Genomic DNA, 22,341 nt, shown 5'->3' on the forward strand with positions numbered 1-22,341 from the left:
TTATTCAATAAAGCAACAATGAATCTTCTTTTAAAAATAAATTATGTGACTATGACTTCTGTATATCTTAGTATAGACATTCATACTTTATGCATGTTCTTATCTTTTATTAGTCTGTAAAAGTCTTCTTATGCTGTTTGAATTCAGTTTTTCACAAGCAATTCTAAAATCTCACTGGGTTCGTAAGAGATCTAAAATTATTATTATGTCTGCATGAGGGCGGGTTATGTGCATTTAACTGGATTTCAATATTATATGCAAGGGAAGGTGGAATAAACAAATTACTTCTTTATTTTGTCTATGGTTTTGTGCACCTGTGCTAAATTAATAGTTTAATTTTCAACTAGAAATCACTCCATGTTTTCTCAATCTAGGCTCTGCATTTTGACTTTGTTTTCCAGAATGGAGGAATATAGTGTTGATTTTTTCTCACTATGATGTGCACCCAGATGAATTCTATGTTTCTTTGTCAATGGTTTCTAGAGACCAGTGATGGCAAACGTTTTTATTACGGTGTGCCAAAATTGCGCCCGTGCGTGGGCCCACTCAATCTTCCTGCCCACCTGCGCATGCGCACAGAACCCCTCCCCAGGCTCCAGAGGCTTTCCTGAAGCCTGGGGAGGGTGAAAACAGCCTCACCCAGCTCCCTGAAGGCCCTCTGGAAGCTGGAAATGGATTGTTTCTGAGCTTATGGTCGGGCTGTTTTTCGCCCTCCCAGGCCTCAGAAAGCCTTTGGAGGGCAGGGAGGGCAAAAAACGGCCCCAACGGGCCAACCAGAAGTTCGGAAACGATCTGTTTCCAGCTTCTGGAGGGCCTCTGGGGGGCTGTTTTCAGCTTCCCCAGGCTTCAGGAAAGGCTCCAGAGGCTGGGGTGAGCAAAAACGGCCCCCAACGGGCCAACCGAAAGGGTGAAAAATCAGCTGGCCAGCACACACATGCACGCCAGCTGATAGCTGGTGTGCCACCACATATGGCTCGCGTGCCACCTGTGGCATGCATGCCATGGGTTTGCCATCACGGCTATAGACCATAGGCTCATTGTTAAGTTTCTCCTTCTAAGTGAATTTCCAAAAGCTGACTTTTAATTAAAAACATAAGATTCTGTTGTTAATAGCGATAGCACTTAGACTTATATACTGCTCCATAGCGCTTTACAGTTTTCTCTGGGAGGTTAACGATCAGCATATTCCTCTCAACAATCTGGGCCCAATCTGGAAAGATGGAAAGCTGAGTCAATCTTTAGCCAGGCAGGGTCAAACTGGCTGTGGGCAAAGTTGGCCTTTAATACTGCATTCTAACCCCGTGCCATGGCTCATCAACATTTTACATTCAGAATAGTTAACATAAGTACATATTAATTTATGGAACAAAGAAGTCAAATTCACATACTTATTTAAGTGTTTCCGAGCTGCAGGGAGACCAGACATTTCTTCATTCAGTACATACTTCTTTGTTCCCATGCAGTAATTTTCCATATATTCTGCCCAATGTAACTGCCGAACATCAAAATTAAATACCTAGTGTAAAAATTAAACAATTTATCTATTACTAACAAAATACAGTTTTAAACTCAAATCAGGAATACAATGGGTAAAAACATTGTCTCTTAGTAAAAACAAAACATCACCAACACACTCAACGTAAGAATTAACTTCCATTAATGATCCATAATATTGACTCCACAAATAAATTCAGACTCTTGTAATAATCACAAGCACAATTACATAAGAAGCATTTTGATACCAACAGTCTTTTCTACCCAGCTCTTTAAAACAATATCAAAATAAAAGGTGTCCGTGTGAAAACTGGTTATATCATGCATTTGAAAGGGTAACAAATGAATCGTATCAATGTTTATTCAGAGTTCAATGGAATTATTTACCTATGTAACTGAATCTATGTAATTATATAGAGTTCTTGTGTCTTAAGTCCTAAAATATCAAAAGTGATTTCTCCCTTTTCTTAATACAGTTACAAAAATGTATCCGCATTCAATTTGGGTATCCAATTATGGCAATTCCCACCCCTAAAGGTTTTTTTTTATGACCCAAGTATCATGAGTTTTTATCATCCTCCCTTAATGTTAACACATTAGTATTTATGAATTTTTATTTTAAAATCAAAACTTTTTTTCTATTCTATGGAAAATATACTAATATATATAGTAACTTTATTTAGATTTATCTCGGTTTCCAATGCAGTCCATACAAAGATATATCTGTATTTAGTTGCGCTTATTATGAAAATGGGCATAATGAATACATTTGGCATTTTATTGTTGTTTCAGAAAAACTATAGTACATGCTACAGCTTTATATTTTCATTAGTTTCTTATGCTTTAATTTTGTTCCTTAATCGAAATGCCTTATGTACCATATTGTTAGCAAGCAAAGCAACACAAATGTAACTTGCCTTTTTGTCTTCAGGACTCAGCTGGCTCATAAGCATATTGACATTGTCTGTGTTCCAGTCCCAAGAATTCCTTGTAAAGTACTCTAATAGCACCATAGCTTTGTGAAGACGTGTTATTGTTTTCATCATCCTACAGCCCAGGGAAAGATGTTATTAAAGAAAATCACACTCACAACTTAAATATGACTCAACACTTAGAAGGAAGGTTCTTCCAAAGGAGCCTTCAATTTGCCCATTACATCATTAATACTTGAAGTAAAATTTTCAAAAACAGAGTATTTCTGCATAGCATGTTAAATATTTTTTTGGGAATGCTGAGGTCCTTTTCATAGGTAGTACTGTGAACACCACAATCTAGCTATAAATTAGGGCTATGCAGATATGAAGGGAACACATAACATCAATTACAGCTACTTTAAATCAGTGCCTTTTTGGGGGAACACAATTTACTTCAAATTATCTTTGACCTTTTGAATTTGAAGCTCTGCACAACCCTAATCAACCACACAGTATAATTCACAAATAATTCTGATGAGATTTGCATGGAGATACCTCTTTGCCCATTAATTTAGAAATTGAAAAGGCCGTGGAAGAAATGTTTCTTTATAAAATCATCATCTTTTGAATCCTGGTTAAAAAATGCCTTTGCATCATGCTGGTTCAGATGTTTACTAGCAGATTAACAGAGTTGGAAGGGACCTTGCAGGTCATCTAGTCCAACCCCCTGCCCAAGCAGGAGACCTTACATCTGCCTCTACCTAGGATCGCATTCACAACCTCCTGATTGTGAGGTGAGAGCTTTACCTACTTAATATGCAGAAATATTCTATTCATGTTTATTGCTCAATTCAACCAACAGTAAATATTTTGTTTGAATATAGTGCATTCTATTAATAGGATCAACTTGAAAGATAGCTTTAAAATACTAGTATTTCTGAACTTGAATTTAATGAACGCTAAATTAATTCTTTTGCACTTTTTGTTGGTGCTGCTACAACCAGTAATACAAATCCCTAGAACCTTCTTTGACAGCTATTCTGACCCTGACCATTTCAAGACTGAACCTTATAATAGAAAGCACTGATCACCAGGAAGATAGAAAAGTGAAGGATGAAAAGAAAAGTCAACATGAAAATAAGGTTGCTTTAGAAAGACATTTTTTAAAAAATTCAGTTATGGTAACTTGCTTATACTGAGGATAGCCAAATGCAATTCTATTGAAAATAATAATGTGCATTTATTAAAAGGAAGACATACATCTGAAATATGAATAACAACCTTCTGTAAAAATAATTCAGAACAGTGAAAGTATATATTATAATTTTCTAATTTTAAGATTTTCCCCAAAGGATCTTAACAGCTTCTGGGCTATATTAAGAGAAATTATACATATCATCCATGATATAAACAAGCTGTCCCCAATCTTTCTGGCACCAGGGATAGGTTTCGTTAGAAAAATTGTTGTCCATGGTCTGGGGATGGGTGGGGGAATGGTTTCATGTGCAGCCTAGATTCTGCGAGTGCACAGATGAAATTTCGCTTGCTCGTCTGCTGCTTGCACAGCTTGGTTCCTAATAGGCCATAGACTAGTGCCAGTCCGCAGCCCCCGGTTGGTGACCCCTGTTGTAAAGTATTATTTTCAAACATTTATAAGCATAACATCTACCTCAACCAAACTTATTATAAACAAGTGTCCTTAATGATATAAAATTCATGAGGCAAATATAACTAAGTTTTCGGAAAGGATGCTATGAGACATCCTAGATTGTTTCTCAAAATAAATATTACCTGGTGTCTCAGGTTGATCTCCTCATATACACATATACATAGTACATACATACATACATACATACATACATACACATGTATACATACACATATATAAAAATCATAGGCATGTTTTTTATATTTTATTTCTGGAGAACATTTCACTTTTCAAGTCTGGTCAAGACATCTCTTTCAAAACAATTTATTTTTAGAGGTTAGTTTGGTTTCTTTTTATTGTCTGCTCTCTGAATAGTTGTGATTTTAGTTTATGATATTCAATCTAGTTTCTTCTATTTATTTAGTAAATGACTTTTTGAAATATTATCACTTCATTCTAAATATTACCAATCCTCTATGGACCAGGTTAGAGACAGTTTGTCATGGAGAAAATGTATGTGACTGCTAAAAATTGATATTAATTTGATGAAATGTAATCAATCTATACAAATTATATAAACAAATAAGCACATTCTTTTTCTTATTTTCCTCTCTTATTTGTAAACTGTCTCAGGTGATATCTATTTAGTTATACCTTTTATATAAAAACTAGAATGAAACATTTATTCATTTGTGTTTTATGGCAATAAATGATTACATTAGGCATATTAAGGTGTAATTGCCAAGCAACAGCATAAGGGACTTAAGACAAAAAGGCATCTGTTCATCTTCTACTCATGTAAAACCACTAAATATTTCTTTTTTCTAAAACATATTCTAACAGCAAAATCATTTCCTACCTTTAGAACATTTTGTAGATATCATTGTATCTATTTAAGTATTACAATTTTCATGAGTTAAAAACACAAACTGTCTTTCTTCAAGAAATGCCTCACTGAGCTTTTCTGCTTAAGAACCACTGTACATCTGCATAAATATTCCACATGTTGCTGATTTTGAGGAATTATTGGTGTCTGAGTTGTTACATATTATTTTTGTCAGACAGATGAATTACACAATACAATTATACAACACAAAAAACACCGAAATCTGTCAAACTTAAACACAGTCCTGAAAAAAACTGAAAGACACCACAGAATATATTCAACCTTTTACATCTAAAAATGGAAAATATTAAAGAAACAAAATCAGAAAAAAATTCAGCTTGACTGAACTTCCCCATATTGCTATTCTCAAAAAGAATTCCTGAATTCTTCAGTGTTCCTTTACAAAAGTTTGTAAACTAAAGACAAGTCTCAATGACCTTTCATGTAGTATTTAACATTCATAACATCTAATATCGTAGTTCCATCCCATTAAGATTATAGGCAGAGGTTGCTGCACTCAGACTACAGATTGAGACTAATTATAATAGCACGTAATTCCTGAAGCCACTGACATTAAATTACAAACCCTATAGTATATTATTTTGGATCAGGTTATTTGGAATAAAATGTTTTTCCTCTTTAAGATGCTTAGCATTTAAAATAATGGAGAATTATTTTTATTTTGATGCTCAGAGTTGTTGGGAGAATAACAGAAAAAGTTCTTTGTGGATGCTTCCATCCTTTGAAACTCCTTGTCAAAGTAATACTTGAACCCTCTGTTGTCCTTAATGTAGTACATTAAAATAATGTTTTTTTTCCTATGGGTTTTTTCCAATTTTTACTGCTGTATTCTATTTTTGTTTCCATTTTTATTGTGTTATATGGTGTCCTATTTTATTATTAATTATTAAATACTATGTGTGGCTAAAAGGTAAGACAAAAATAATGTAAACAAAATAATTGTTTCCTATGCTATTTGATATCTGGAGGATTTTTGTTAAAGGGGAACGTCTTCATAAATATTGTTTATGATCAACACAGAAGAAGAATTTTAATGGATTGTACTTCTCGTTTACAATCCCCTCCTTTCTACTATTAGATAGCATTACAACGTAAAGTTATTTTATACTGCAGACAAATTATATTGCAAGTTTAATACAATTATGGATCTGGCCTTTGAATTTGCTATTCCGTACATTTCTACCCTCAATTTGTTTTTCTTAAATCTTATTAAAACATGCAAAAGCTCATTTTGTCTCATTTATATAATATACAACTTTGTCAACAATAACCACTTCAAATAGCCAAAAGGAGAAACCACTGTTAGGCTAAAAAATAATCTAGCCCCACTTTTCATTACACAAAACTATACTGGATTTCTCTGTCAGCAAAGAAAGCAAAATGCTTGACAAAATTACACAATATGCCGTGTGTGTGAACAATTAAGCAAACACTTGAACTAAATTTAATCAAAAGCCACAAACATAGCTTTCCTAAACAGGACTGGGGAGTTATTAAGGTATTTAGTCACAAATTTGTTGATTTCTTAAGAGAGGTTATTACCTGTTACAGATATTGCCTGAGCTAAAATTCCAAATATCTTCATATTGACCTGGCTATCTGGGATGCTGAGAATTATAGTTAAGCAACTTTGGGAGTACCACAGATTGTTTTCATCACATTTAGCAGGCAACTAAAAATATATTCGTAAGGTTTCCCTGGCCTTTTATTTTACTCTGATAAATGTTAAAATAAGCTAATTCAGCTTCTTTTATAAATAATAAAAGTAGAAATGGTCTCCTTCTTGGATCTCTAATTATACATTTAAATACAATCTCAAAGGAAGTGTTTTTTCCTGTTATGGACTACTTGAGACCTATTTTCATATTCTTTGAATTATGGTTGGAGCTTATGATCTAACTTGGGTGTACATATTCTACCTGAGTTGTAGGTTGTTATCATTAAAGATCATTAGACTGCTTTATTAAACAATTTCAGCAGGAAGTGGATTGCTTCAAACCACTTCCTCACTCCTAAAATATACAAATACAGATAAGAGGACCAGCATTTGATCATCAATGATGCTATATGATCATAATGTCCTGGAGGGATGGTGATCTGGTTTTCTGATTTCATGGCACTCAGTTCCAAAATGTGCCAAATTTTCAAATAATAAAAACTTTTTATCTCACCATTGCATTTCAGCTCACTAAACACTAATCCTACACTAGAAGACATTCTGAAAGACAGATACTATCTACTTTTTACAATGAATCACTTTTACTTGTTTGTATAAACAAGATCAGAAACAAAGCATTTTATAAGTTGTGAGTTCATCATTAAATAGGAATCTAATTTTCTTCTGGCAGGCAGAGTATACAGAATTCATGGGATAAATTATCAGCTCAGGGTGGTATGTTTTAACAGATATTAATGCAAGCATGTTTAGGAAATACAGATTTTGCTGGTAGGAAACATTTTTTTAAAAAAATCATTTAAATCCCAAATTCACCTTTACCACAATTAAAGGCAAGGATTTAAAATGATCTCAACTTAAAGGCACATTCATATATTCTTCACTTTACCAGTATGGAAGTAGTTTTTCAGGTATATTCTTTTAGCATGTTATTTTTCAACCTCCTGCAGTTCTTGCCATTTCCTGGTGGTCTCCTATTAAAGAAGCAATCAGGCCTAACCTCTGCTTAGACTCCAAGCCAAAACAAAGTCATCCAGGTGATGTCATCTACTAAAACATGTTTTACAGAGTTCAAAAATGTGAGTTTGAAAGTCTGAAAGTTCTATTACACAATGGCTGGGGAGAGGGAAAGAGAGACAAGAGCTTCTGGGGGAAGAGGAAGAGAGAGACAAGAGCTTCTGGGAATGGAAGAAAAGTTCTCTAGTCTAGAACTTTCTTCTAGAAATGTAGAGAAGACTGCCAAAATGACAATGGTATTAACAAGGGCTCAGTATCCTTTATGGGAAAGTTGTTCTGAAGAGTACAATTATTAGAATTGCTGTTTATGGACTTGGAAAAATATTATAGGCTCAATCAATTGCCTTTGCTTGCTGCGTATACCATGGAATAAATGAAAACTATTGCCTAAATTGTTATGGCAAAAAAGTAAGAGGTGTGTCTGCTAAAATTATTTCCAACTCTTGGAACAGTAAGTTAATGCTATAAGAGAAATGATGAGAGTTCCCAAAGTCAAAGACATATTCATTTTCTCATAGGTATATATACACACGCACACATACACATACCTACAATCTTTGACTTGGTATGTGTGCATTTAAGTGTATTTATATTTACAGATATAGTTTTCTTCTCCTCTCCAAATACTAAACTACTGAAATAATAACGACATATCTTCTATTCCTTCAGACTTTTGGGGGTGGAGGCTGTGCAGTTTGAGCAGCAATTCTGCAAAACAAAGCTTGAAAAAGTTGCCATTTTAAAATGTTAAGCTAGAGAAGAAAATGTGCAGATTTGAGCAGAAAAGTATACCTTTTGCCGGCTTAAAAAAATCCGTAAGCCAAAAGAATTATAAGCCAAATGATGGTGATATAAAATATGTCCTAAATTATCTAAGTTAATTAAAGAAACCATGTGTACCATAGTTTTAGTATGTCTATCCCCTTCCCCTCCCTGTTCATTTTAGCTTATAATTTTCAATAACAGTGCTAGAATAGGATGATTTGAAGAGCGTAGTAATTGTGTGACATGGACCAATGACTCTAATAAAGCAAATGCCAAACAGCCACTAAGGCCCCAAAATATCCAACTCTTTTACTGTTATTGTTGGTTCTTCCATTAGTAAATCTAAGGTAAAAAGCTCATGCCATTGATCTAAACTGCCACCAAGCTTCCATCACTTTTATCAAAAAATTAGCCCTTTCTTTCTTACCACGGTTTCTGACCTGTCAACCTGAGAACAACATCGTATAAGAATGCAGGAAGTATGTGACCGACTGTTGTCCAATAATGATGAATAAAGGGGTTGGACTGGATTTTAATATTGGGACGCCTGATTGCTTGTTCTAAAGGATTCCTCTTGAATATCAAATTTAGGTAACATTCTGTAGGAAAAATAAGGGTCAAAATGTTCTGAATAGCTCTTGTTAAAAGAATAAATCCAATCATCTCTAGACATCTTAATGGATTAACTACTCCATACTACACCATTTTCACTGTTGCTGGAAAACAGCGGACTTGGTTTCGAAAACTTCTATGGATTTAACGTTCCAATCAACGATCATTACGAAAAAGGGAAAAAAATGTGTTAATTGTGTAAGCATGGGTTGTAAATAGCCAGAGGAATACAAAGCAGAGCTAGTCACCATTACCTTGGGTTTCTTCCTGTAATCCTGAGGTAGATATCATACAGGAATGCTGGGGCCTTATGGCTTACAGCAATCCAGTAGTGATATAAAAGGTGATTAGATGTTAGATTTACATTGGGCCGTCTGAAGGCCTGTTCGAGAGGATTCCTCTTGAAAGTGGATATTACATGGTATTCTAAGAAAGAAAAGTTGTGTAACAGTTTTGATAATAACCATGTAAATGTACTGGACTTCCATGGACATCACAACAGATAGTACTATTCCCACTGATTTAAATTACATTATTTCCTATACATATTTCATTAACTAACAAAGTTAAAGCATTTTATTCAATTAAACTGTAAAATTACAAAACTTTTTCATTGGACTTGTTTGCATACTTAAGCATTACTTTTTAATCCCCCCCCTTTTCTCTTTTTTACTTATTAAATCTGTAAATGAATGGGAACAGTGTTTCTTGGCATAATTGCCTATAGTTTACATAAACATACAAGACCCAAGCATGTTACATTAAAGCAATATTTCAAAATTAATACATACTGTAATAAATTCAAGTAAAAATTAACAAACTCACTACATAATATAGATTTTTTCTTTAAGGATCTGAACTGATGCTTTCTCTATCTTAACCTTAATTAGTAAAGTCCGCCAATTTTTTTCCTAAAGAAATAAATCAATTGGGAAAAAAAATACAAGCTTCCCTTTTACCACCCATAAAATCTAACCAAAGAACTATAAATGAGAGAGATTACCTCTAGGCCAAGGGTTCCCAACCGGGGATGCAAGACGATATTCTAGGAGGTGTGAAAACTTGGGTTTGGAAATTTCAAAATTATAGTGTAAATGCATAATTGTATGCATATAATTATTCACTTTTGTAAGGGGTGTGAGAATATATCAGAAGCGTTCTAGGGACGTGGGGTATAGAAAAGGTTGGGAAGCCCTGCTCTAGGCTAATGCCTAGATTAGACAATTACTTAAATTTCAAATGACTTTAGGGAAATATAAAATCAACATATCTTATGGAGTCTGAAAAGTTTAGAAACTAAAACTGGAGGCTAAATCTCATCATATTTGAGGAGGGGATCAGATGGCAGTAATAGTATAAATTTTAGCATAATACAGTGGCAGCATATGAACTAATGGAACAGAAGTAAAATTTGACTTTTTTCCTCAGCTTCCTGATAGGTAAGGGACATTAGCAAATAATATGCAATCTCAAAGCATATTTCTTGTACTTCATTATTGTTTTGTAATAAATATGTCCTAATCAGAAATGCTATATAGCAATACATCATAATTCAAATGCTAAGTAAAGCCACAGATATGTGAACACTGTTCCAAAAATTGGTCTGTTATCAGTGCATTTTTATCAGAAAAGTAAAGTTCTGTGACTTTTATACAATATGCAAATGGGCTTAGTTTTATAAACTCTTATGGCTATTGTTACACCACTGTGAAATTGCAACATGTACACAGGCAAATAAAGCTTGTGTAACCTTGTATTTCCTACTAAACATGCAGCTATATGGGTCATCAACATTGGTATAATATTGATGAAATACTAAAGCTTTTCACTCCTAAAGAGTTTTATTCAATCAAGTATAGTTTAAAATACAGGTAGTCCTCAACTTTCGACTACAATTGAGTGCAGAATTTATGTTGCTAAGTGAAAAATTTGCCAAGTGAGTTTTTACAACTTTTCCTGCCACATTTGTTAAGTGAATTACTGCAGTTGTTAAATTAATAACCCAGTTGTTAAGTGAATCTGGCTCTGCCGTTGACTTTGCTTGTCAGGTCACAAAATATGATCACATGACCCTGGGACACTGCAACCTTCATAAATATGAAACATTTGTCAAGCATCTGATTGTAAATCATGTGACCATGTGGATGTTGCAGTGGTCATAAGTATTAAACATGCTCATAAGTAACTTTTTTCAATGCTGTTGTAATTTTGAAAGGTCACTAAATGAACTGTTGTAAGTCAAGGACTACCTGTACACATAACAAATTAATGAATATACAACTTTGAGTCAGTTGTGTACATTTTAAAGTTGAACTTCAAACTGGATCATCTAATGACAGAAAGAGCAAAAAAGGCCTTCAGATGTATCCAGATAGAAGGGAAAATATAGCAGAATTAAGGAGAATTACTGCTGTTTTTAAAAGTAGCTCTAACTGAGTCTAACTTGATACATATCTATCTATGTAACCCATTTTTAAAATGAACTACCATTAATTATGACAGGAAAAAAAGAGCCTACCAACTTCACCCCAATGAAAGGGATTAGTGCCACCGGTTGTACAGTTGTATACCATAATATTTCTTGGCCTGAAAAAAAAAAGATTACTTTTTTATATAATTCCTCTCAGTATAAAACAATCTAGGCCCATCAAAAACAAAAAGAAGCAGAATAGCAGAAAACTGGCTGAATAATTATAAATAGAGCAATAGAAATATAAAGCAGCAGCCAATCAGTTAACAATATATTTACAAAATAATCCAAGGGATTAGGATCCTCAAGGAAAGGCAGAATAGACATTTTGATGGATTGCTACCTTTTTAGAGAGGCAAGAGAAAAAACAACTAGAGAAAATACATGCCTGAGGTTTTTTAATTAAAAAAATAGGGCTTATAAAGAGACTGTGGTTCTCAACTCATGCTTGTCGGCATATTCTCAAACCTGCTGCATATTTTGCCAGTTTTACAGGATTGACACTGGTTACTTAAACCCCTTCATTCAATTAAAGAATGTGGCATGCATATATTAAAAAAGAACTTGGCTGGGGTATGCAAAACAGACAGAATGGTCTACCCGTACTTATTTGGCCAGAACTAAAGTAAATAAAGACTTCCCTGAAATCAAGTTGTTCTGCTGTCACCAAAACATGCAAGTTTTATTTGAAACAGTCAGGATCTACAATGCAGTACCATCTGGGACAATATATTCAGATGACAGTGTTGCCTAATATTGCAGACCAGTGTCTTGCTAAATTAAACAACTGAACTCCTCTAAAGCAAGCTAACATATAGCATGATGGGGGGAGGGGGGGGTTCCTAATGCACCAGTATTTGGCAATACTTGCTGCCTTTTGCCATTTTAAGTTTTGAAAATGTACCCCATTTTCAACATTTAATTTTTAGATCTTTTAGATTGTTGCTGTTTCTTTTCCAGATTGTCTCTCTTGATGATATAATTCTTTTAGTGTGTCTTTATTATTATACAGGTAGACTTCGGTTTACAATCACACTTGAGACCAGAATTTCCATTGCTAACTAAGGTGGTTGTTCACTGAGTCATGACCTTTTACAAATTCCTTTTACTGCTAACTAAATTATGGGGTCGTTAAGCAAATCTGGCTTTCCCCATTGACTTTGCTTGCTGGAAGCTGGCTGGGAAGCTTAGAAATGGCGATCACACAACCCCAGGATTCTACAAACATCATAAATGCATGCTGGTTGCCAAGCACCTAAAGTTTTATCAGGGGACAGGAGGGAGGGGGATGCTGCAATTTTTGTTGAGTCCAAGGACTGACCATAAGACACTTTTTTCTAGCCACTGTAACTTCAAACAGTCACTAAATGAATAAGTCAAGAACTACCTGTATTCTATCAGCTTTCTAGAGCTGTAACAAGACTGGGATGTTCAGAAATATCTTCAAAGAAAGAATGCTGTCAAAAACTCAAGCATGACTGAACAACCACTTATGTTCAGAACAAGGAAAGATCATACACTCCCTGATCTTGCATTATAGCTCAATTTATGACCTCATAAATCAGTCATAAATTTCAGGCTAAGGATAAGAGGGTGTGGTGAGTAACTCAGAGGCACTGTGGAGAACGGCACTTGTTATTAAAGGCTAGACCTGTATATAAGTTCAAGGAACCTAATGGGTGTAAAGAACAAACACAAATATCATCAATATTTGGGGAAATGTAAGCTTATATAATTTAATATTGTATAACTATTGCTTATCCTATATAAAAAAATTGTCACCTGTTATACCTATTAACTCCTGAATACCAAGCAGCAGCTATCGTTGCATTGATGACTACATCTACAGGAATAAGATCAGCAACTGCATTATTTGAGGCTCGCATTGTTCTAAGAATTCCTTTTCCTGCCTTAAAATAAAATTAAAAAAAACACACATTAAGAAAACCATTTCAAATTAATTCAGTTTTTAAGATAAAAAAACCCTTCATTTAACTGTTACTTACAGCAATAAAAAGGCCACTAGGTCCATTAAAGTTATCAATCCATCCCTGTTGAGAAATAACCATAATGAACAATGAAATATTTTGTATTCAATTGTGTTTGAATAAAACTTAGTCTTTTTAATTGAATGTTTGAATAGCTAACATTATATCATTTACATTCATATCTAAAACATTCCATATGGTTAAAGAATGTGCTTTTTTAGAAGAGAAATTTGTAGATGAGAAATGACAAATGTTATGGATACCAACATATTGTACTCGTTTTAAAATATTTATTTAACTGTTGTATGCTGCCCAAAGTCACTGTTTGTGCATTGAGCAACTATATAAATTTGCTAAATAAACAAACATATCCATTTTCAAATGGCTTAAATAATTATTCTTTAACATAGCTATACATTTATAGAGCAGTTTTTTATCCAACAGATAAAAGGTCTTATTAGACATGAAAGCTGCACTGGTTGGTTTATCAATAGATACCTTTTTCCTCTATTTCCCAAAGCCTCATGTATTTCATCTGTGATCAGACATAATGGTAAACTTTGGAAGATCATATAAATGAGCTTTTACCTTGATTTGACTCTTCTGGCTAGCATGAATAACTTAACAAATTAGAAATGGTCTTTTTTAGCATGTCATTTACATAGGAATCCTAATCTGTTCTTCCCATTCATATTTTCAGTCTAAGAATTAACATGGTCTAAGGAAAAGTTGGAATCCACAGTTTGAACAATAAACGAATAGATCACTTTTTGGCTTAATCTATTGTACAAACCTAGCTAATTTGTCTTATTTAATAACCCATGGTAACATGAACAATACCTTAATAAAACTTGAAAACTCCTTTAGTAGAACTATTTCCAGTTTAATTACTTATAATGAAAGAACCAACCAGGAAAAGGCAAGCTCCAAGGACTGATATATTCATGGTACAAAAGAAATATAAGAATCCTGGTTTACATCTTGTAAATCAACATACCCCCTGCTTAAAATACTCATCTTTGTGAGTTTAATATAGTTGTGACATTTCAGAAGTATGAATTACAGGCTTGTCAAATTTTGAATTCAATTTTATCAGCAAAAATATCTCTAGAACAAGGAAATATTCTGCTTAGTTCTCATGATGGTAAAATGAGCAGATATACTAAAATTTAAGGATTTGAATTAGTATTTGCATTTGCTGATACCTATCAGTGCTAATATGCTATGAATGCAAAAGGCTCTGTAATTACTTTCACATATGTATCAAGTAAGTAGGAATTTTTTCAAGAGCTGTTTTAACAAGGTGCTCCAAAATAACAACTGCAACATGGTGGTAGCTTAAAATTTAATGCTAGTATTTCTGAAATATCCTATTCAACAATGTAATTATTAGTAATTATATGTTAACCAATCCTTGTTACTGGAATATAATTGAGCAGTATAGGTTCTTATAGCTGGATATATGAATTATTTAGGAGAGAGAAGATATTTAGAGGCAGGTACTTGCTTTGCAGGTAGAAATACCAAGTTTGATCCCCAGTTTCCTCAAGTACACATTAAAGAAAACCCATGAATGAATTTCTGAGGACTCTCAACAGTCAACAGAGATGATGTTGACCTGGAAGGATCAATGGTCCAAAATTATGTAAGGCAGTTTTTTAATATCCTCTTATATTTTGGATCAGCAAAGACCCACACAATCACATGATTTTCCTTCACAAAAGAAATTTAAGGCAGAAAGTACAGGCAGGTCAGCCATTCTACATTCAACTTTTCATGTAATTCTTGCCAATGTCTGAACAATAAAGATAGCTAAAGGTTCAACAAGTTACTAATTACAAAATATTAATAAAGAAAAAATAATAAACACTTGACTTACAGGGAAAGGCTCCTTCCAGCTGGCACCCACAATTGATGGCCTTACAATGGCAATATTTAATTTGGTACCCTCTTGCTGTACAATGTATTCTGCTAAGGCTTTTGTATATGTGTAGGTATTGGGTCTATCTCCAATTAGTTTTGGCGTAATATCATTTACTAGACCATCATCCATCCACCTGAAAAATAAATTCACTTATAAAGTATCACTACTTTCAAGTGTCCAACAAGCATAATATATCTTATAACAGGTTTCTTATTTATTTAGAGAAAATTTATATAGCTGCCCAACTCACTCTTAGTAATTCGGGGCGCTCGATAAGGATAAAACCACAATACAAAAACCAAGACCTCCCCCCCTCCTGCCCCCAGCAACAACAATCAGATGAATCACTTGATGGGCTCCATATATAACCAGTCCTGTTGGCAAAACATCGTTAGGGCCGTATAAAAGAGGGTCAAAATGGGGGCCAAGCTTATCTCTGCAGAGATGATGTATCAGTTTCTCAGATAAGTTAGTGAATCTACCTGAAGAACTTAGGTTTTGCTGCAATTAAGACATGCTTATTTTATTTTTAAATTAACACATCATTTCATATATATATTTTTTAAAAATGAAGATGCTTCTTATAGCAATGGACTCCGGTAGCTTTTTATTTGTATCAATAAAAAAACTGCACAAAGAAATAGACCAGATATAACCTGTGCCGGATTATATGAATGTGTGGAGTTTTTAATCTCACAAATTTATACTTTTCCCCTCTGTAATCTTTCAGACCATTCCAGTGTTTCATTCCAGTAATTGTATTGACATCTAAAAAGGTGCATTTGCATTTATATATTTATAATACTTATGTATGCATTTGCATTTATACACCTAGAGCTCTTTTGAAAATCTCAGTGTCATAACTTAAAATGCATTTCAGTGCTTTATTTCCACCCAGTTTTTTCAAGAAAAAGTTGAGATATTATTGATAAAAACACATTTCCTAACAACTAAATTAAGCTAGTTTATTTCAGAACTTTTACTCAAAGGTAAAAGCATTTTTTTGCTAAAAATTTAACATTAGGCCCACTTATAACTAAGAGTAGTTAAACGTGTGTTTCTATCCCCTACACTAGAAAATCAATTCGAAAGGACGTATTTTAGTATAAGAGGCTTAATCAAGCTGTTTAAATTTAAGAGTTGTCATTTTTGAGACATTGGTTTTTAGTTTCATTTTACTATGAGGAAAATTAGCTATCAAAAAAATAAATTGGTAACTGCAATTAGTAATAATTTCATGGAACAAAAACCTAATTTTGGATACCACAGTTTATATCATTAATAGTGGTCTGCATCTGTATTAAGAGTACAATTCTAAAAGTTCTATTCAAAGTAAAGTCTGATGAATTTTACAACATACGTTTGCTGCTAAATACAGAGAATTGCAGCCTTAGGTATTCTTCAAATCTACTGAAACCAACCTGAAAATGTAGTCATGTTAATTCAAGTCCATTTATTTCAATAAGCCACAAAATAAGACACGAACAATGAAGTTATGTCTTAGAGAATAGCAAATGGAGCTAGGGAAAAGGTCATACTAAAAGGAACAGCTGAAAAGCTTAATTTCATTAAGACCCTCCAAATTTAAAAGCACACAGCTCATTCATTCTAACTGAAAAGTTATCATACCGCAAGAAGAGTGTATTCATTAACAATTATAATGCAATTTATCACCAAAAATTCTAATTGAGAAGAAGAAAAGCAAGCTTTGGTCCAAAATTTCACTCTAGACAAGCAGAAAAGAAAAATCATCTCCTCCCTCTGCAATTTCCAGCATTCCAGTTTTATCTTTCATAAAAATCAATATACTGGAGCAGACTTTCAGAGGGTAAAATAGTCCTTGTCTTATGAACATAATTGGTTAGCCTCTCATTCATTAATAAATACATTTCCATTGCAAAGCAAGGTGGTTGTTAAGTGAGTTTCTCCAGATTTTACGACCTTTTTCGCCATGGTTGTTAAGAAAATCACTATAGTTTTTAGATGAAACATGCAGTCATTAAGTAAATGCTGCTTCAGTCATGGACTCTGCTTGTCAAAAGCTAGGAGGCAAATTTGCAAATGTTGATCATATGATCCCAGAACGCTGTAAACAAGTACCCAAATTTTGATCACATGACTGTTGGGAAGTTGCAATGGGTAAAGTACAAGGACTGATCATAAATCACTTTTTTTCCATTGCCATGGTAACTCTGAACAGTCATTAAACCAAATGGTTGTTAGTCAAAGACTGCTTGTATAATGTTTGAAAGGGAAAATCTACAAAAATTATATTTTGCCTTTCCACTTGCAGAAATGATCTGCTGCATCAAAGTGCTTTAAACCCAAAAGAACCTCTTCTAACAAAGCTAGGATCTAACCCTTTATATCTAAATAAGTTCATTGTAAAATATTAGCGAAAGTACCACACAACTATATCCAGAGTTAATTCAAACCAAAAATGATCTTAAACTAAATCCCAACTCTTAATCATCATCATCTCCTGATATTATCAAAACAAACAACAGAAAAGGAAAAATATTAAAAAATACATACTCTAAGGAATCTATTAATTTCTTAGGATCAACAGGAGGTGGATAAACAATTTCCTCAATGTGTTTTCGATTGCAGTATGCAAATGCTGTTGAAACATGAACAAACACATCTAGATTCTTCATTTTCTGAGCCAAGAGGAGAAGCTGTTGTGTTGCAATTACATTGAGCTGAACAGCATCCCTGTTGAAGTAAAAGAAAAAAGCATAAGAGCTCAAGACTTTGTGCTATGAACAATAATCGAGGAAAGAAAATGCCTAGGGCAAAAACAAAGCACGTAAACAACAAATTCAAACATTTTTTCTCAAACTTAAATTTCAAATTAGAAATTGTCATACTCTTTAATTCAATTGCCAATTAAGTACCTACTGTATATTTTTAAGTCTTAGAAACAATATAAAGTACAGGTAGTCCCCATTTAGCAACCATTTAAAATTATGACCGTGCTGATCAAGGAGACTTATAATTGTCCCTCGAAGTTTGTTTCTTGCAGATCACTGATCACATGATTACAATTCAGGTGCTAGACAATCAATAAGCATTTATAGCATTCTATGGTCACCATTTGTAACTTTCATAGATAGCTGCCATCAAAGAGTCAATGGAAAACCAGCAGGAAGTTGTAAGTTATGGTCATATGGTGTTGTATTTAAAGTGTTAATTTGCTTAACGAATGCAGCTGGACCCAGAAGAATTGCATTCATAAGTCAGGTATGGTCCTGTGATTTTTCACTTTCTATGTCTTAGTGATGGAATTGCTGATCCCAACTGTGATTGCTAAGTGAAGACTGCCTATGTAATAAATACAAATTAATACATTCCTTCTCATTCTTAGCAAGACATTAAGGCTTGACAAAGTAATACATTTTTTCTATTTAAGTTTACGAAATCAAGAGATTACACCAAAAATATCAGAAATATTGAATTAATTAAAAACTCACCGTAGCATTTCATTGAATCTTACAGTAGCAGCACAATGAAATATAATATTAACATAATTTAGAATATTCTTCTTGTCTTCCTCACTAAGTGCCATTTCCACTTCTGTAAGATCACTAGCAACTGGAATGATTTTCTGTTTAAATTCTGGTTGCTCATCTCGCAATCTATCAAAAAGCTATCAAAGAGAAGCAGGACAAAACATTAAGATAAAAATAATGACGAGCTTAGGTTTAAGCGACATATTCCACATTCCAAACAAAAGCTTTGGCATGTATATTTCATGTACATTTCATAAAGATAGACGGTGTAACATTCATCATTCCAATTATAATTAAATGTAGTATCATTAATATACTAATGTCACCTTGTTATAGACTGCTACTATACACAACACCGATGATGGTAATATGCAACATCAACATCTTGCTATTATGTCTCGAAGCTATAAGGTGTTGGATGGGACAAATCAAGTTGAAGTTGAATCAAAGCTAGTTGGAATTCCCATTTGCCTATCAAAGTGTCTCCAATGGTATCTCTTGAGAGGGTGTTATTGTCCCTGCAAGAGCAAGTCTTTAGCTTTAGGTTCTGCTAGACTTATAGAATCTACTAGACTGGTAGGTGGAAACCATGGCCAAGAATGTGTATGCCTAGCTTTAAGCCATAAACTACTTACAGCATCAAATTAAATTAATAATATCAATTTGTAACATTTATATGCCACCCAACTGCCAGCAATTTTGCTGACATGGGCATATTTCACCTGCATTCTGGCCCTCCCCTTGTTATCCAGGACCTAGGAAGGAGCTACAGGTCGTTGGGGAAAGCAAGGAACACTGGGATAAGAGATGCTATATTGGTCTTGGGGACTCACACTTGATGGCCCTGCTTTTCAGCTCCCTAGATGAGATCTGCACCACTGGGGCTTTTCCTAGAACTCAGGGGGCTGTGGTTTCCCTACTTTTCTTTATCTCTAGGGGTATCATCTTTCCTATTTTAGTGGGATGGAAAAATTACTATTTCACTGTCCCCCGTTATTATTGAGTGCTTGGGAGTGTGTGGCCAAGGGTGGTGGGGCCAGTTAGTTTATTGGGGACCATGAGTTCAGTGCATGTGGGATCAGTCAGTGTGACATTATGTATCTAGCCTGGGAGAAAAAGTGAAAGGTGGGAGAGCTAAGGGCAAATGGAAGTATAGTAGGGGCAGGCTGAATTACACAATTACACAAAGAGCTTTTTGAAAGTGGTTGGTCCTGTTGTCAAAACCTCATATTGTATCTTCAGTGCCTGAGCTATCAGATGCTTGGTGGTCTTGGGTTTTAGCTGCTGCTTTTGAAGACCAGGGCAGTATGTAATAAAGACTTTCTCATTCTTGATTTTACCATGGATGAGGGCACTGGCGTGGTGTGTCTCACTAAAAACTAATTGGCTCCCTCTTGGAACTGCCTGAATTCAGGTTTAGCATCAGCTGAGATCAAAGGGGAAAGGGGGAGGAAGGTGTGGATTTAGTCATTCATGAGTCTTTATGTGGTCTCAGAGCAGGGGTGTCAAACTCAAGTTGTCACGGCAGTGTCGTGACATATTGGGACTTTTTTCCCATTCGCTAAACTGGGCATGGGTGTGGCCAGCACGTGACGCATCTGGCCCGTGGGCTGGGAGTTTGACAGCCCTGTCTTAGAGGCTCTACTCTGCAATTAACCATATGTTGAGGTGTTCTGGTTGAGGTTGAACTCTAGGGAAGAGTTGAGATGGTTGCTAGGGTACAACTCTCCCAGCTGCTCAGCAGCAGCATCACTTGCACTGCTAAATTCTTTTGCACGGCTGTCAATATTGAGTTGCAAAGGCTGTTGGAGCTCAGGGATTCAATTTGCCACCTGATAACATTTAATCTGGAGCAACGCAGGAGTTTGTGGCCGCCATGGCAACCATGGAACTGTCCCAAGTCATCAATGGTGTGACACATACCAGCATCTGGACACTGGATCTGTTTTTGTCTCACCAATTGCAACATGATCGGATGGTAGAGAATATTGCAATCAGCCCATTGCCTTCTGGCTAGCTGGTGTCAAATGGGCCCTATCTCCCTGCAGGGATGCAGTCTTACTGTGTGATCTGGGATAAGTTTGAACCAGTGGTTGGATCCATATATCTCATCTTGTGAGATACAAGATATATACTACTTTCCCTGCTGCAGCATTTGCCCTCTGGAATGAAGCTGCCTTGAAATGTGGGTGGTTTCCACCCTGATTCTGGAGGACCTTGATAATCTTTTTCAGGCCTTGGCCTAGGATGGTTGGATCTCTTTGCGAATTTTGTAGTTGGATTCATCTTCTTCGTTTTTATTTGCTTTCTTATTTGTCTTTTGCTAGTTGGTGTTTAAACTGTACTGTATTTCATTTTTCTGTTAAACTGTAAGTCACCCATAGTTGTTTGAAATTGGATGGTGTCTAAATTAATTAAATCAATTGTATGTATTTATTTGATTCGCTTCTCATCTAGAGGCGAGTAGAATGACCATTGACATACCTGAAGGGTCATTTTCTGGGCGCTGCAAAGGAGAGTCCAAGCGTGGGTTAAATACATCCAATCTGCCCAGGACTGAATTGAAAGTTTAAGCCACACCTCTGGTGCTGACCATCCTCAGTTTTTTTCAATGAAGGCGTGGAACTGTTGCGTGCTGAGAAATCCAATAACAAATCCAATTCCAAACAAGGTGTAACTATATCCAAATGGATCGTTCCATAAAGTCTGAACTGAACATTGGAGACAGACCCCAGGGTGGGGTTGGACTCTCCTTCACAGCACCCAGAAAATGACCCTTCAGGTCAATGGTCATTTTCCTGGGCGCTGCTCTGGAGTCCAAGCATGGGACATACCAAAGCTAAATGTCACTAGGGCGGGAAACAGTCGAGTTCAGGATGTCTCTGCTGGTATGAATGCCCTGAAGGACTCGTCTCCCCAAAACCCCTTCCGCAGAAGCAAACTTGTCCAATTTGTAGTTCCGAACAAACGGAGACAAGGAAGTCCAAGTGGTCGCTCTGCAAATGTCGGTGCTTGAGTCGGCCAGGCCGCCGTGGTGGTGACACTTCTCGTAGAATGTGTGGTGATATGGCTTGGCACCAGTTTGGACTGGAGAATGTGGGTGAGGGTAATGTATGCCCGCAGCCACCATCCAATGGTAAATGAGGAAATTTTGCGGCCTTGAGATGGTTGAAATGAAACGAAAAGTGATTCGGAATGCCGGAACGCAGCTGTGCGCTTGATGTACTTGCAGAGTGTTCTATGGACATTGAGCATGTGCCATCTTTTCTCCTTAGGGTATTTGGGATGCGGAAAAAAATCTGGGAGAATGACATCCTGGGTCTGGTGGAACCAGGAGTTGATCTTAGGAATGAATGATGGGTCCAGCCGGAAGACCACCCTGTCAGATTGTATCAAGCACAAGTCCTCGCGAACC

The 22,341-nt window shown here is 35.3% G+C and overlaps 1 protein-coding gene across 4 annotated transcripts in view; it reads right to left on the reverse strand.

The window, feature by feature from the left end:
* Positions 1-22,341, reverse strand: part of FAR1 (fatty acyl-CoA reductase 1) — a 61,970-nt gene that overhangs the window by 4,632 nt on the left and 34,997 nt on the right. Inside the window, exons 3-11 of one of the 4 annotated variants that reach the window (XM_081935718.1) lie at positions 18,888-19,063; positions 17,950-18,129; positions 15,370-15,547; positions 13,509-13,553; positions 13,285-13,412; positions 11,551-11,618; positions 8,848-9,019; positions 2,412-2,541; positions 1,389-1,516 (exon numbers count right to left, since the gene is read on the reverse strand). In XM_081935718.1, coding sequence (XP_081791844.1) covers positions 1,389-1,516; positions 2,412-2,541; positions 8,848-9,019; positions 11,551-11,618; positions 13,285-13,412; positions 13,509-13,553; positions 15,370-15,547; positions 17,950-18,129; positions 18,888-19,063 — 1,205 coding nt within the window. Of the gene's footprint in view, positions 1-1,388; positions 1,517-2,411; positions 2,542-8,847; positions 9,020-9,286; positions 9,459-11,550; positions 11,619-13,284; positions 13,413-13,508; positions 13,554-15,369; positions 15,548-17,949; positions 18,130-18,887; positions 19,064-22,341 lie in introns of all 4 variants that reach the window. The other 3 variants (XM_081935720.1, XM_081935719.1, XM_081935717.1) reach the window with 3 other exon arrangements.

Source organism: Natrix helvetica (assembly GCF_964273705.1).
Source record: "Natrix helvetica genome assembly, chromosome: 1".
In the NCBI taxonomy this organism is placed as follows: domain Eukaryota; kingdom Metazoa; phylum Chordata; class Lepidosauria; order Squamata; family Natricidae; genus Natrix; species Natrix helvetica.